This window comes from Peromyscus maniculatus, chromosome 20 (genome assembly GCF_049852395.1).
Source record: "Peromyscus maniculatus bairdii isolate BWxNUB_F1_BW_parent chromosome 20, HU_Pman_BW_mat_3.1, whole genome shotgun sequence".
NCBI lineage: Eukaryota > Metazoa > Chordata > Mammalia > Rodentia > Cricetidae > Peromyscus > Peromyscus maniculatus.
The window spans coordinates 43,205,435-43,221,447 of NC_134871.1; the positions used below are offsets into that span (position 1 = coordinate 43,205,435).

At 50.4% G+C, this 16,013-nt stretch overlaps 1 protein-coding gene across 2 annotated transcripts in view; it reads left to right on the forward strand.

Annotated features, from left to right (window-relative positions):
* Positions 1–495: 495 nt before the first annotated feature.
* Dennd3 (DENN domain containing 3) overlaps positions 496–16,013 on the forward strand; it is a 52,788-nt gene continuing 37,270 nt past the window's right edge. The window contains exons 1-5 of one of the 2 annotated variants that reach the window (XM_006989200.4): positions 496–783; positions 9,613–9,889; positions 10,721–10,836; positions 11,423–11,556; positions 14,881–14,992. In XM_006989200.4, coding sequence (XP_006989262.1) covers positions 682–783; positions 9,613–9,889; positions 10,721–10,836; positions 11,423–11,556; positions 14,881–14,992 — 741 coding nt within the window. In that variant the 5' untranslated portion in view covers positions 496–681. The remainder of the gene's footprint in view (positions 784–9,612; positions 9,890–10,720; positions 10,837–11,422; positions 11,557–14,880; positions 14,993–16,013) is intronic. The other variant, XR_006066149.2, reaches the window with a different exon arrangement.

A 16,013-nucleotide genomic window follows, 5' to 3' on the forward strand; every position in this document is an offset into this window, starting at 1 on the left:
CTCTCTTCCCGACAGTTCTTCCAGCTGTCCACGGGGTCCACTCCGCGTCCTGGCACAGGAGAGCTTCCTGGAGGTGGCGGGAGATCAGCCCTTTGTCCCTTACTCGTTGCAGGGTGGGCCTGGATCGCTGGAGAAAAGCCTCGGGGGCTGGATGACGTGGACGGGCACCTGAGGACACCGCCCATTCCTTCCTGTGTTCCGGGGGACAGGAGGAGGGACCGAGCCGGCCCAGGGGCTGCGCACGCGCCGGACCCGCGGGTCTGCTTAGGAAATGACTGCGCCAGAAGCCCAGGCAGAGACGGACCGGCCCTAGAAGAGGCCCCACCCACCCAGGACACGCCCCCAGCGAAGTCCCGCCCCTGCCAAATCACAGGCCAGGCTCACTCCTGCTATACAGGCCCCGCCCCTCTAAGACCCCGCCCACACAGCTCCCACAGACCACGCTCCCTTTCCCCATGGGCCCGCCCCCTTCCCTCTAGGTCCCGCCCCGCTCCGCGGACGCTGCTCGCTGGCAACCAGCCTAAGGGAGGCGCGGAGGCTCGGGCGGGCTTTGGCTCGACCCGACTGCAGAGGCTCTCTGTTGGGGTCTGGGTTGCCGGCGCGGACGCCATCAGAGTCGGGGTCGGGGACGGGCAGCCAAAGGCTCGGAGCGCAGTGCGACGGGCCGGTGGCGGGGAGGTTATGGCGGAGCCCACGGCGCGACACCTGTCGCTGCCCTCGGGGCTGCTGGAGCTGTGCGCGTTGCTGGGCGCCTCTCAGGACAGCCTCCGCGGCTTGGAGCAGGTAAGGGGCGGGAGGGGAAACTGAGGCAGGGTGGAGGTCGGAGCCGCGCCGGCCGGGTGCGTGCGGGGCTGGCTTCGGTGGTGGCTGCGCACTCTTGTGGCGCCGAAGCCTTGGGGTCGAGTCCCAGCTGTAGGGGGTGAGCGCTAGCTCAGGCCGGGGGAAGAGAGGCAACTAGCTATCTTCCCCTCCCTCCGCGCCCACCCGCCTCTCGAGGCGGGGACCAGCCGGATTTGTACCTAGTGTTTGTGGTGGTGCAGACATGCTTCTGTGCACTGAAGCGTTGAAGCGTCCCTTCGCCCTCAGGATGCCACCATCTGGGGCGAGGTGCTGACCCAGAGGGGACCCGAGGAGTTCACGGTCAACTAGACAAGATCCTCTCCGAGTTTCGACTAAACGATTCCCTTCACCGCACAGAGCTTCAATGCCTCCTAAGCAGTGGATTCTGTACTCTACACTGAATAGTGAGGTTTCAGGTGTTAGACTCAACCACCAGCTTTGAATATTCCGCTTTTACTTTGGCTCGTTGCAAAGCTGTTTTCTTCACTTGCTAGGCAGCCCCTCCTCCCTTCCCTCCAGCTGCATCCAGCAGCCAAAGGTAGACTTATCTCCCTGTCTCTGGAAAGGCAGGGCCTTCTGAACACCTCGTGCTCCTTTTTTTTATGTTGTATTTTCTTAATTCTGAAAGCCAGGATGTTTTCTCCCAATCCATGGGTGCCTCTCTTTTCCCTTTGACCCAGCATGATTGTGAACTGTCATTTTCTCCAGAGATTTCCCTAGTGTCCCGTTAAGTGTCAGGATAAATCCTCTGAGTGTTTACACATGACAACATGGAAAAGCATAAAGGCATGCCTATTGATTGACAGTTGTCTATCCAGAGACAATGAATAGTGGCGGCAAAATGGATGTCACCAAGAAAAGTCAAACCTTAGTAAAAGTAGCCAAATGAAAGCCGGGCGGTGGTGGCGCACGCCTTTAATCCCAGCACTCGGGAGGCAGAGCCAGGTGGATCTCTGTGAGTTCGAGGCCAGCCTGGTCTACCAAGTGAGTTCCAGGAAAGGCGCAAAGCTACACAAAGAAACCCTGTCTCGAAAAACCAAAAAAAAAAAAAAGTAGCCAAATGAATGTTAAAGCCTAGACAGTTTCGTCCATAGGCCAGTGTGACCAGTAAGTGGCGTTAATCCACATAAGTGATTTAGAATTCTCACTCCCCCGTCCCTTCTAATGCCAGCTTGTCCTCTGTACAGCGCCATCGTCTTTCCGTCTCTTAATTGACCAGACGGAACTGCCTTCTTTTTCCTAGTACGGAAATTACCTGGTTTCACTTGAGGTCTTCTGGGCATCCTTGTCTTTGCTTCCTGGGTCTTGCAGTGTACTTCTTGCCTATGTAGTGTGAGGCATGCCTTTGAGAACTGGCTGAGTCAGCTCGGGTATTCACAAGGGTACTTTCCTGAATTAGGCAGGTGGTGGCATCCCCCAGGTTAAGTGAGAGGGGGAAGTTTCATTTTACTTTTCCTCACTCTACTGTACTCTTGCTTCTGCTAGGGATTTCAAAGAGAGGAAGACAACAAAACAAAACAAAAAACAGTCCAGGATTGGGGAGGGGGGGAAAGAGAGTTGAGAGGTAGGCTAAACTTTGGGGTAGTTTCATTTTATATCAACATCAGTGTTAACAGTTAGCCAGACAGATTTTATTAGTTTAATTTTTGCAGCAATTCTCTTTTGAATGTCCAAGGCTTTAAATAATTTTTAATTTTGCTTTTTAAGACTGGCATTTAACAGCTGGGTGGTGGGGGCACATGCCTTTAATCCCAGCACTCAGGAGGCAGGGGCAGGAGGATCTCTGAGAGTTCAAGGCCAGCCTGGTCCACAGTGTGAGTTCCAGGACAGCCAGGACTACACAGAGAGACCCTGTCTTGAAAAACAAAACAAAACAACAAAAACAAAACAAAAAAATTGGCACTTTGCTGGGTCTGGTGGCTTGCTCTTGTAATCCTAACGCTTGGGAGACAGAGACAGGAGGATTGCTGTTGAGTTCTAAGTAGTCCAGATTAAGCTATACAGTGAGATCCTGTCTTCAAAAACAAAACAAACAAACAAACAAACAAACAAAAGCCTTTAGGGCCTGCTGGCCCAGGCCTAGCACTTGGAAAGTAGAAGCAGGAGGATCAGGAAGGAGCTCAGGCTAGCCTTGGCTACATAGTAGGTTCAGAAGCTAGCCTGGGCTATGAGAGACCCTGTCTTAGAAAAATAAGTTACTATTTATCTGTAGTCTGGGTATTCGTATTTGGTGATACATGAAGACAGAAGACAAGGGGTATGAGAAATACCCAGTTTAAGGTCAAGAGACATAGTGCCCTGCTTATTTCTTTGAGGGTGCCCTAACTGTTATATTTCTTAGATGGGGGTGAGGACTAGTCATTTTGTTGGAAATCCTGCCAAATATTTCAGAGCTGACCAGTCCCCCCTGTGAATCACTGTGGTTAGTTTTGATTTCCCCCACCCCCGACTCAGGATGGAGCCCTTTATTGGTTGCTGGGATGTGAGAGGATCCTTTGTCAACTCACCCAAGGGTGCTTGATGTGCTCACACTGCCGTCTGCACCATTCCAGTGGAGTGGCTTCCTGTTCTGTGAGCAGCAGTACCGAGGAAAATTCCCGGATGATGACAGTGTCCTCCATCTGCACTGTCCAATATTATAGTCATTGGCCACATGTGGCCACCCAACCCTGGAAGTATGGCCAGTGCACTGAATTTTACATTTAATTTATTTATTTGAATTGTTAAAAAAAAACACTTAAATTTTTCCCTTTATTTCATGTGTATTGGTGTTTTGCTTGCATGTATGTATGTATGTATGTATGTGCATCATACATACATGTATATGTGTACAGTGCCTGCAGAGGCCAGAGAGAACATCAGGTCCCCTGGAACTGGAGTTACAGTTGGTTGTGAGCTGCCGTGTGGGTGCTGGGATTTGAACCTAGGTTCTCGGCAAGAGCAGCCAGTGCTCTTAACTGTGGAGGCATCTGTCCAGCCCACTTTTAACTCCTTTTGACCCCAGTGGACTCCTGCTGTGACTGTGTTGGATAGCCCAGTTCCAGAACATTAAAAAACATCTGTGAGTTTCTCAGATTTCTCTAGTGATAGCCAATCCTCCAGGGAGAAGCAGCAATACTGCTGTGTGACAGGACTTAGGAATAAATCTGTCACTCAGTGAGCAAGGTGGGTCTGGGTTTTGCCTTTTAATTAGCTTTTAAAAAAATGACCGTTGGATAGAGGTTTAATAAATGGGAATGCAGGAAATAACCATCTGTCTGGCTCACTTTGGGCTGGCAGAGGTTAGGCTCAGTTGGCATAGTCTGTGGTACCTGTCTTCTTAGCCTTGCAGCGAGGGCAGCTACAACACATTACCAAAGAGCAGACATACAGTATACGGTTAATGGTTGGGCCTTCCATTTGCAGGAATATAGTCTTGGGTTTTGTTTGTTTGTTTGTTTGTTTGTTTTTGAGACAGGATTTCTCTGTATAGCCCTGACTGTCCTGGAACTCACTCTGCAGACCAGGCTGGCCTCGAACTCAGAGATTCACCTGCCTCTGCCTCCCGAGTGCTGAGATTAAGGGCATGCGCCACTATCGCCTGGCTGTGGAACTTATTCTAACTGAGGAACCAGATGTGTGCAGCTGTTTCAATGACTCTGTCATTTGCCGTCTCCCCTACTCCCAGTACGATGGGATATTTACAATGATCCGGATGTCCTCAGAGGGGCTGGTGGATGCATCATTGGATGCTCACTTGGCTAATGCTATATAACTGTGAAGAAAGCTGACGAGCCCCACCACAAAGTTAAACATCAAGGCAACAGTTTGAATTGGGTAACTGCGTTATGAAAACATGTCCCAAGCCTATGTACGCGTCAAGAATGTAAGGAAGTACCCTAGGCGATGCAGAAAGGCCTGGAGTTACAGAAAAGGCCTTCCTCGTCTAGTGCTTCGGTTTTGAATGGTAAAATGTCTTGTTAATGGGAAAACGTCTTGTCTTTTTAATCACATCAGAAAGACAAAAGTGTTTTCCATGAATAATGACTGCTGAGACAGGATTTAAAAAAAATTTATTTTTATCTTACTTGCTTTGGTGTTTTGCCTGAATGTATATCTGTGCGAAGATGTCAGATCTTAAAGCTACAGACACTTGTGAGCTGCCATGTGGCTCCTGGGAATTGAACCCGGGTCCTTGGAAGAACAGTCAGTGCTCTTAGCCACTGAGCCATCTCTCCAGCCCCCAAGACATTAGGTTGTTTTTTGTTTGTTTGTTTTTGTTTTGTTTTGTTTGTTTTCTTTTGTTTTGAGACAGGGTCTCACCATGTAACTCTAGCTGTCCTGGAACTTGCCACGCAGACCAAGCTGGCCTCAAACTTACAGAGATCCCCCTGCCTCTGCCTCTTGGATCCTGGGATTAAAGGGGTGAGCCACTGTGTTGACTAGTTTAATGTCAACTTGGCACAATCTAAAGTGTTTGGAGAAATGGGAACCTCAATTGAAGAATGCCTCCATAAGATCTGGGTGTAAGCAAGTCTATAGGGCATTTTCTTAATTAGTGATTGATGGAGTGGTTCCAGCCCATTGTAGGTGGTGCCATCCCTGGGCTGGTGGGCCTGGGCTCTATAAGAAAGCAGGTTGAACAAGCCATGAGAGCAGCACCCTCCATAGACCTGCATCAGCTCTTGCCTCCAAGTTCCTGCCCTGTTTGATTTCCTGTCCTGACTTCCTTTGATGATGAGCTGTGATGTGGAAGCATAATCCAAATAGACCCTTTCCTTCCCTTGGACATGGTGTTTCATCACAGCAATAGCACCCCTGACTAAGACAGCAACCATGCCTGGCCGAGCACATTATTAAATGTTTTTTCAGATCTATTCATGTTTACGGGTGTCTTGCCTGCATGCGTGCGTGCGTGCGTGCGTGCGTGCGTGCGTGCGTGCGTGCGTGCGTGCGTGTGTGTGTGTGTGTGTGTGTGTGTACACATTACAGTGTTCAAGGAAGACTGAAGAGGGTGTCAGGTCCCCTGGGACTGGAGTTACAGATGGTTCCGAGCTGCCATGGGGTGCCGGGAATTGAACATGTGACTTTTGGAAGAGCAGCCAGTGTGCTTGACTGCTGAGCCGTCTCTCCCAGACCCTTGAGTACACCATTTTAAAGTGACCGAAGAGAGGTTGACACCAGGCATTGGCTTTGGTGTGAAGACCATCCAGATTGACTGGGGGTGGGGTGGGGTGGGGGAGGGGCTCAGAGTTTATCAGGTGCCGGAAATGCAAACCCAGGAACAGCATCACCACCAGAGAGCTATTTGTGCCGTTAGGAGGAGACAGAACTGTATCACATTCTCCGACTTTCCTACCCTCACAACCTCGATGATGGAGGAACAGCACTGGTGGGACGGAGAAACCCAAAACACCGAGAAGTTGAGGTCTGCAAGGAGATCCTGTGGGAGGTGGTGATCTGGAGGGGGCGGTCTAGGAGGAGAGCCTGTAGGTACTCTGGTGGTACAGGTCTGCCACAGCCCACCCTCTGGCCCCTGTCTGGTAACCGGTGAGTGTGGGGAGGGCTGAAGGTCTTTCCGGTGAGGAGGTGGAGTGGGCAGGATGTTAGAGAGTGCCAGGCCATCGAAGAGCAGCAGAGCCAGTCACAGAGGTGCCGTCCGATTCAAGATGTGAGAGGGTAAGCTGTGCATGACCTTGGGGTATGTCAGCCTGGGGCACAGGCTATCATTTTGCTCACATAATACTGTGACACATGTACACATGTGATATGCACATGGGAAGGGATAAGGATGGTGACTTCAGACACTTGAGTGTGGTTCAGGGACAGAGGTGTGTGCAGGGACTCTGCCTCCCTCCAGGAACCTGGTGTGTTTGTTAGATGGAGTAGCTAGCTCTCTTCCGAAGAGTCTGGATGCTGACACTGGTGGCAGCAGTCTCGTCCCAGGCGGGCGAGGTGTCTTCACTCTTCAGGCAGAGCTGAGAAAGGTTTGCTTGTGGGTCACATGCACCCACTTTGAGACACAGGCTGTCTGGTGCTGGTTTGCAGATGTGACGCCATGGGCGGCAGCGAGCCTTGCGCAGGCCTGTGACAAGGTGGAGTTTGCACGTGGCGAGAGGACGATGCATTATCTACAGGTTGGAGTCTTACGTCCTCAAACCCAGACTCTTCCATCCTCACTAAAGAAATCGGAGGTGGGGCTTCGGCTTTCCTAGGTCCCTCTCTCTGCTTTTCTCGGTGTGTCTTCGCTGGGTTGTTTCTTCATCCCTAATAGAAGCCGTTCTCTCCCCCCCACCCCAGACAGGGTTTCTCTGTTATAGCTTTGCTCCTTTCCTGGAACTCACTCTGTAGCCCAGGCTGGCCTTGAACTCACAAAGATCCGCCTGCCTCTGCCTCCCATGCTGGGATTAAAGGCGTGCGCCACCACCGCCCGGCTAGAAGCTGTTCTTTAACAACTGAGAGAAAAGAAAAATTTTAGGTGGAAGATAGGGGTTTTTTGGAAACCAGAAGTGTAACTTTGAACCTGAAAGGGACCCCTGATCCTCCAGTGGGTGTTCAGGGAGGCAGCTGGAGTGTCTGAGCTGGAGCAAGAGCCTGGGAGCTGTCTGCCTTTGCTGCAGATATATTGTCACATGGAGGGAGCTCCAGGAGTCAGCCTTAGGACTCCAATCTGGGAAGAGAGCCCTGGACTGGGCCAGGCAGGAGCACTGAGCAGAGGAAGGCTGGAGTCAAGGGAGTCCACGGTCTCCCGTGTTACCTGCGGCAAACTTGGTTTGCTCCTGTGACTGTGATTGACAAGGAGATGATTCTTGGTGTAGGGACGCTTCCCTCTGTCCCTGTGGTTCTAAAGGAGGCAGAGGTAGAGCGTGGTGTTTTCAGCTAACGTCAGACCTGTGGGCTCAAGCAGTAGGCTTTCTGCGTCTATGACTGGAGACATAGCTGTTGTGTTTTGGGTCCTTAATCCCACCGGAATTACTGTCACGGTGAAGAGATCCGTGACAGCACGTGACGGCAGTGAGTTCTCTTTGCTGACAGGACATGTTGCTCACGGAACAACTTTGAATGGAAGGAGCTCTCATTCCTTCCTCTGATCCCCGCAGACACACTTTAAAATTCGTGTGTGTGTGTGTGTGTGTGTGTGTGTGTGTGTGCCATGTGTGGGGACATTTTAGTGCCATACCATGTGTGTGGAAGTCAGAAGACAACTTGTAGCAACTTGCTCTCTCCTCCCACCATGTGGGTCTGGTGATGGCGGTCTCTCAGGTCCTCAGGCTTGGTAGCAAATGCCTTTACGTGCTGAGCCATCTTGCCCACCCATCCCACTTTTTTTTAGGCTCAGCTGACCTAAACTCAATATGTTGCTGAGAATGACCTTGAACTCAGGTCCTCCTTGCTTCACCTCTCAGGTTGTTGGGGTCACAGATCACCATGCTCCGGTGATCTTCTGACTTTTACTAAATATTGACTTGTGGTTGTTTTTTTTTTGCTGGTCACGATCTCATTGCTTTTGGGACAGTACCCTCCCTAAGGCATCAGTGATTTCCTGTTCCCCACCCATGCCTGACGTCCTATACCAGCTTTACAGTGCTGGATGGAACTAACTCAAGGCCTTTTGCATATTAAGCAAGTGCTTATCTGCCCAGATTGTCAGGGACTGGATATAATGTGAGCAGTGTCCCAGGGGACCCTGACAAGTATAACACAGATGCAGGTGTTGGTGCCATATGACAGAGTTGAGAACTTCTCAGTGTCTACCCGCTCGCTACTCTGGGTAGGGCACACATGAGTACTCAGGGGGCTTCCCCCTGACTGAGCACTTGACCCCTGTGCTTGCCTGAGTGCTTCCACTCAGCTGGGAGAGGAGAATGCAGATGGAGAGGCTTGCTTCCAGCAGCTCAGGGCAGAGCCAGTGTTTGAACTTGTGCCTGAGTGTCACAGCGCCTGGCTCTGAACTGTGGTGCTTCGTACCAACAGGACAAGTTGCTTCTGAATTCCCAGCCTGTGGGGCACATGTAGGGCCTGGGAAGTTCTGGAAAGAGTCATCTGCTGACCCGAACCTGAAAGGATAGGGTTCCTCTGCTGGAGCCTGTGTGCATGGAGGAGAATCAGAGATGCAAACAGGATGCGCACCTAGAACATGTGTCATGAATGTGGGTGGACACATGCAGTGAGTTTTTCTTTTTGCATTTAGCTATGCTAACATGTGTGTGTGTGTGTGAGTGTGTGTGTGTGTGTGTATGGAGGTCACAGGTTGATATTGGGTATCTTCCTTGATCACTTTTTTCCACTTTAGTTACTGAGGCATCTTGTGGGGAAATCCATGGAGTCTGTTTAAAAGGCAAGGAATTTTTTAGGGGATAAAAACAGGACAGCATGGGAGATTTATCATAGGGTCCTGGAAAGCCGAGCTACGGTCCATGCTGTTTTTCCGCCTGGTCTGTCTCAGCATCCAGAGAGCTATGCCTACATGCATCCCAGGTCTTAAGGGTCCACAAGGCCACTCCCCAGGGGCATATACTTCAAGGTCATAGGTAGATGGAGCAGTTACCTGATGCCTCTAGGGGTGATGCTTCAAGGTCATAGACAGAACAGCTACTCACTATAGAGGCAGGGTTTCTCACTGAAACTGTAGCTCGCCAGTTCATCTAATCTGGCTAGCCAGTTTGCCCTAGGAATCCCCTGTCTCTGCCTCTTGAACTCTGGGATTATGGGTGAGTGCTGGGGATCTAAACTCCCCTTGGTGCCGGCTCCCCAGCCACACATAGGGAGTGACTCTTGTCTTCCTTTTCTTAGATTCCCCAGAAACGAGGAGTGAAGAGCGTCTCTTCTCTTGCCCCTGAAGTTCTGTCTGTCTTCGTACCTCCTTTCACCACAAAAGACGATGGCCAGGTGGCCGGGGCCAGCTGTACCCTCGGCAAAGCCAGGAGGCGGTCCTTCCGGAAGAAGAGAGAAAAACCCAGGATGGAGTCCTGGAAGAGCCACCCTGGAGACTCAAAGGGGCCCAATTCTGAGGATGTCACCATCCCAGGGGATGTAGACCTCCTTGCCCTGCCCCAGCTGTGCTTCCCAGGTATGTTGCCATAGCAACCTGTGGTGTCCTTGGGCTGTATCCTCCCTGAGTGTGCTGCTCCGGAGATCTCCACGCTGGGGACAACAGTGGGTTGGAGAATGGGATTCGGTTTTGTTTTTTGTTTTTTTTTAAGTCATTGTTTTTTTTGAGACAAGATCTTGCTCTGTATTCCAGACTGGCTGAAACTCTCAATCCTCCTGCCTCAGCCTCCCAAATTCTGGGATCACAGATGTGCTCGTGGCACCTGGAAGTCCGTATTTTTGGTCTGGGGAAGTTAAAGCTTGAGAAGCCCGGAGGGTGCCTGCCCCTCCCTCTCTGTCCCCTGCTTCCTGTTTATTAAAAAAACGAGAGGAACAGGTTGCCATTCATCTCTGAGCTCACCAGTGCCAGCCGATGAGAGTGCTTTCTGTGTCTGGACTTCATGTCCCCGATGGCCTTAAGAAACATTAAATGGCTGGTGTGGCATACCCAGCCCAGGGGCTGGATCAGGTTCTGTCTCTGGTTCCCACTCAAGCCTGCTGCCCTTTCCTGGCTGCGGGAGTCATAACCGAGAAGCAGACACAGGTTAATCTACTCTGCCCAGAAGCATGGTGTCCATGCTGCTGTGCTACACTGTGTGTAGTGGAGGGACTGTGAAAAGCTGCAGGTTGGGGAAGTTTGGAAGCAGAGGGCTGGAGAGAACAGGCCTGAGAGCAGAATAGTGCTTGAGCATCAACACTCCTGGTGGTGAAGTGTGCTCTCCACATTGGCTCATGGGTTCCCTAGGCCTTTGGCTGCTGCATACAGCAGACACCTGAACTGGCTTCCCCTTTTTTTCTGATCTGCCTGCAGGGGGCGTGTGTGTGGCTTCAGAACCAAAAGAGGATTACATCCATTTCCTGGTCCTCACGGATGTCTGTGGGAACAGAACCTATGGTGTGGTCGCCCAGTACTACCGACCCCTGCATGTAGGTGGATCTGTTGCTGTCCTCTGGGTTTGGGGTGGGCCTTTTTTGTTGTTGTTGTTGTTTATTGTGGTGTAATAATACACCTGTTACTTTTTCAGCCGTTGGGTGACTCTGCAACATTGTGTTCCCAGTGCATGCAACCTTTCAGAACTTTCCATCTCCCAGCTCATGCTCACTCAGTTCTCACTGCCTGCCTCCCTCCCCCAGCCCAGCAACCACTCAGCTGCTTTCTGTCTCTGGATCTGTCTTCTGCACACTCCAGGATGTGGAACTGCCTAGTGCTGGGCCTTTTGTGACGGACTCTTGTCACCGAGAGCTGTGTTGTGTGTGCCTTTGTGTTCTAGTGGTATGCCTCTGTTCATCCCAAGGCTGGGGTTCTCTGGGGTGGCTCCTTGGTCCTTGCTCTTGAAAATCCAGTGCTGCACAGCGTGACCTTTGCAGGGCCCATCTATATGGACTGGAAGGCCGGAGCGGGTGGAGACCCTTCCTTCCATGTCATTTCGGTATGAGATGCTGACTGTTGGCTGTCTAGGCCTGTATACATGTCAGCACAGGAGGTGACATGTCCTTGCTGCCCTTTGTCCAGGATGAATATTGTTTCTACAATGGCAAGACCCACTGGGAGCCCAGCGTGAGCTCGGCGAGACGCTTTGTACCCTTTGCGGTGTGCGTGGTGTCCCGGTTCCCGTACTACAACTCCCTCAAGGACTGCCTCTCCTGGTAAGCTGGGGGTCAGTGTCGTTATTAAGAGCTAGGTCTGGTGGGCCATGGTCAGCTGGGCCCAGGAGCACTGTGGGAAGCCTGGGGTTTCCACCAACACATGTGGAATCAGGATGGCAGGAGGAAGGCTCCACTAAGGGCTTCAGTTTTATGATTATTGTTTTTTATTTTATTTTTTTTGATTTTTTTCGAGACAGGATTTCTCTGTGTAGCTTTGCGCCTTTCCTGAAACTCACTTGGTAGCCCAGGCTGGCCTTGAACTCACAGAGATCCACCTGTCTCTGCTTCCCGATTATTGTTTTTTAAAAGGGCATAGCTGGGTATGGCAGTGCATGCCTTTCTTTAATCACAGTACTTGGAAGGCTGAGGCAGGAGGATTGCCTTGAGTTTGAGGCCAATCTGCTCCACATAGTAAATTCCAGGCCACCCTGGGCTACAGAGTAGGACCCTGTTTCCACAACAGCAACAATAAAATAATAAATAAAATAAAATAAGAATAAAAAGAGAACTCCATATGAAGAGAACTCTAGACCTCATGACCTAAGAGAATCAGCAGGCTGCCATTTGCTGGATGATTTAGTGACATTCACAGATAGATCGAATCCTGGCGGCATCGATAGTCCTCTCTGCTGCCATTGAGTGGGAGTTCTGAGGACATAAGGCATTTCTGAAAGACCAGGAAGGCATTTGGTGGGACTCAGTGGATGCCTGTCATCAAAGGCTGCCATTGTGAGGTGGGATGGGGTCCCGCCCTAGGCAGGAGCCAGGTTTAGAGCCCCATGCTTTGGAGCTTCAGAAACCACGGTTCAAGGGTTAGGATGTAGCTCAGTTGGTAGATTGTTTACCTAGCATGCACAAAGACCTGGTTGCATCTACATAAACCCAGGCTGGTAGGGCATGCCTGCAGTCCCACCACTGGAGAGGCAGAGGCAGGAAAATCAAATGTAATCCTTAGCTACTTAGAGAGTCTGGGACCAGCCTGGGCCACACTTAAAAAGGTCATGGTCCTGGGATTGACGCTACTATTTGACTAAAGACAGGTGGTGGCAGGCAGCATGATCTCCTTCCCGAGACAGAAGAGCAATTCTCAGAGTCACTGAGTGGCTAAATGGCACTTGGTGTCTTTTAAGGGACACTTGTTTTAGACTCTACACTTAGGTCACAGAGTGAGACAAATGCCTGCTGGCTGAGCAGGAATCTCGGTGTGAATTCCCAGCATTCATATTTGAATTCCAGCGTTATCGTGGTTCACTTTTCAAACAGAGCTGCCTCTTGGGCGCAGTTCAGTCTGGCGTCTGCCATAGACAGTGTCTTTACAGACAGAGGACTTGGTTGGTCTTAGTGAGGGACTGAGATGAGGAAATGCATGTTTAAGGAAAGGTCTGCCAGCTCAGGGAGTGATGAGGGGCCTTAAGACTGGCCCTTCGGGCTGGAGAGATGGCTCAGTGGTTAAGAGCACTGACTGCTCTTCCAGAGGTCCTGAGTTCAATTCCCAGCAACCGCATGGTGGCTCACAACCATCTGTAATGAGACCTGGTGCCCTCTTCTGGCCTGCAGTCATACATAATAAATAAATAAATCTTAAAAAAAAAAAAAAAAGGCTGGTCCCTCTTCACCTCCTCACTGATGCTCTTTATTCTCGGAAATAGACCGCTCTGCTATCTCTCAGGCTCTGTTCTATAGAGCACGTGGTGGTTTTTACCCATTACTAACAGAAGCTCACGGCTTAGGGCAGGTGCTGCCTGGGAAGACAGCGGGAAGGCGTGCTTTCTCATTCTCCCTGGGCCAGTTCCCGGTGCCAATTCAGCGGCTGACTGATCACGTGGTGGCAGTCCCTCCTGCTGGGTGCCAGTGCAGACATGTGACATCAGAAGGTCCACTGTCCTCGTCGTGCTTTGTGAGGTCTCTCCTTCTGTGGCCTCTGCTGCGCTGTCAGAAGTGGAGAGCAGCTGGGGAGGCGCAGCGTGGGGTGTGGTGGATGTGCCCTGCGTGGGGTGTGGTGGCCCCACCCCTGCCGTCCCAGCCCTCCTGGAGGGAGGGTCAGGAGTTCGAGTCATCCTTAACTAACTGGCAAGTTTGAGGCCAGCAGGGGCTACCGGTGACCCTGCCTCAACTAACCAACCAGAGTGACATGTCTCAACAGGCATGATACATGGGACATGTCTCAACAGAACGGATACATTTGTGTTGGAGACAGTAGATTATAGGCAGTTTAACTTTAAAAATTTACCTTGATGTTATTATGTTTTTACAATAAATTCAAATATGGAATATTGGCTTTTTCTATGTCTTGACGTAAGACCTGTGAGTAGTTATTATTTGGTATTTATGTATAAGCAGAAACGCTTTGAACTGTGGTTGTGATCGGTGGGCTGTCTTTCCTGACAAGGAGGGACCCCATGGGTACTCAGCCCTATGGACTCCATATCTTAGCCCTAAGGACACCACACGTCTTCACTGAGCCGTGACCTCCAGGCTCTTGTGTAGTTCCTTAGGCAGGGTCACTTTCTCTCCGGGTCAGATTTCCCTCCTTTGGGCCAACTTGTCACTGACAGGTGACAAGTCTCCTCAGGTACCAACTACACTTTTACATGTAGTTATGACAATCAACTTTTTTGAGGTGCAGTGGGGTATTGGGAAAGTCCTGCCATTTCTTTAGAGTTTTCCCCACTTGTATCCTATGTGACTACTTCGAAGATCTCCTGCCTTTCAATCAGTTCCCATGGGACAGGTCTCTGCCCCCAGGCTGTCACTTACCTATTTTGTTATTTCTTGTTTGACTCAGTATTTGTTTTTTTGAGACAGGATCTCTCTATGTAGCCTAGGCTGGTTCTTCCTGCCCAAGTCTGAGTGCTGGGGTCACAGTCATGTGTACCACACCTGGCCACCCCTTACATTTTAAAGTTTTACTTTAAAAGTCTGATTGCACCAGGTAGGTGTGGTGGCATGCGCACGCCTTTGGTCCCAGCACCCGGGAGGCAGAGGCAGGTGGATCTCTGTGAGATCAAGCCCAGCCTGGGCTACAGAGCGAGCTCCAGGACAACCAAGGCTCTGTTACACAGAGAAACCCTGTCTTGAAAACAAAAATAAAAACAAAAAAAAATACACTTTGGAACCTCCCTCACAGAGTTCAAAGTCTCATGTTTCCAATCTTCTCCACCGAAGCATAGCGTGCATGCAGTCACACACGCACTTTCTAGCTATTATTTTTTTTTCCACAAAAATGATTAGCACCCCAAAACAAAATAGCTGAGGTTGGCAATCTTGGACAGTGACGCTCTGACGGTTGTTTTACTTTGTGACTTTTTTTTTTTTTAATTTCAGTTTATTGACTCACCTGAAGCTCTGTAAGGATTTTGAAGTTGACAATCACATAAAAGATTTTGCTGCGAGACTGTCGTTAATACCCAGCCCACCACCTGGGCCGCTCCACTTGGTAAATGAGACCTGGCACTGTGCTGAGTTTTGGTGTCTTGAAGAGCGCTGAGTCAAAACGTTTTAAGCTGTTTCCGGTGTCACCCATGTTTAACCTGCTCTCCAGACATTGCTCTCCTGGAGTCGAATGGGTTTTGCCTACTCACCTCTACAGGAAAAAAGTCAGCTATTCGGACTGGGGTTTGGCTGAGGGGCCCGTGACCGGCAGAGCTGGCCATGTGTGATGGACCAGTTTAGTATTAACTCACGAGATCATTTCTCACTCTTCAGAAACTACAGGCCCAACTTTCCGTCTAAGGAAGTCCTTTTTATTTATATGAGTTTAAAGCTTTCTTTTCATTTATTTGTCTTGGGTGTTAGGTGCAGGAGTTAACTTTTTGTCTTTTCTTTGGTACATCCCACTGATAAAAGTATCCAGCCTCCTGGCCTCTGTTCTTAGAAGAGCCATTGTACTGTTTAAACAGCAGATAGGTATTTCCCCAGCTGGGTGCCAGCCCAAGAAATTGCTAGTTTCTTGCAGGCTCTCAGGGGCCCCCGGTGAAGCTGGTTAGTATCTCTTCTCATGGCTGGGATAAAATGAAATGAAGCAGCACCACAGGAGAGGGAGGGCTCCAGGGACTGTCCCCATCCCCCCGGGGGGTTGGGAAGGCATGGTGCTTTCCTGCCAGTAAGAGCGTGTGGCAGTGGCTTCTTTCATCTCGGTAGGTCAGGAGGCAGAGGCTCGATTGGAACCAGGCCTGGGCTTTGGTGGCCAGAGGCCTGCCTGCCCATAATTCAGTCAGCCAGCTCTTCTCTCTCTCTCTCTCTCTCTCTCTCTCTCTCTCTTGCTTTCTCTTCCTTTTTCGAGACAGGGTTCCTTTGTGTAGCCTTGGCTTACTGGAACTAGCTCTATAGACTGGCCTTGAACTCACAGAGATCCGCCTGCCTCTGCCTACTGAGTACTGGGATTAAAGGCGTGCGCCACCACCTTCTGGCTTATTTTGTTTTGTTTTGTTTTTGAGACAGGGTTTCTCTTTGTAACT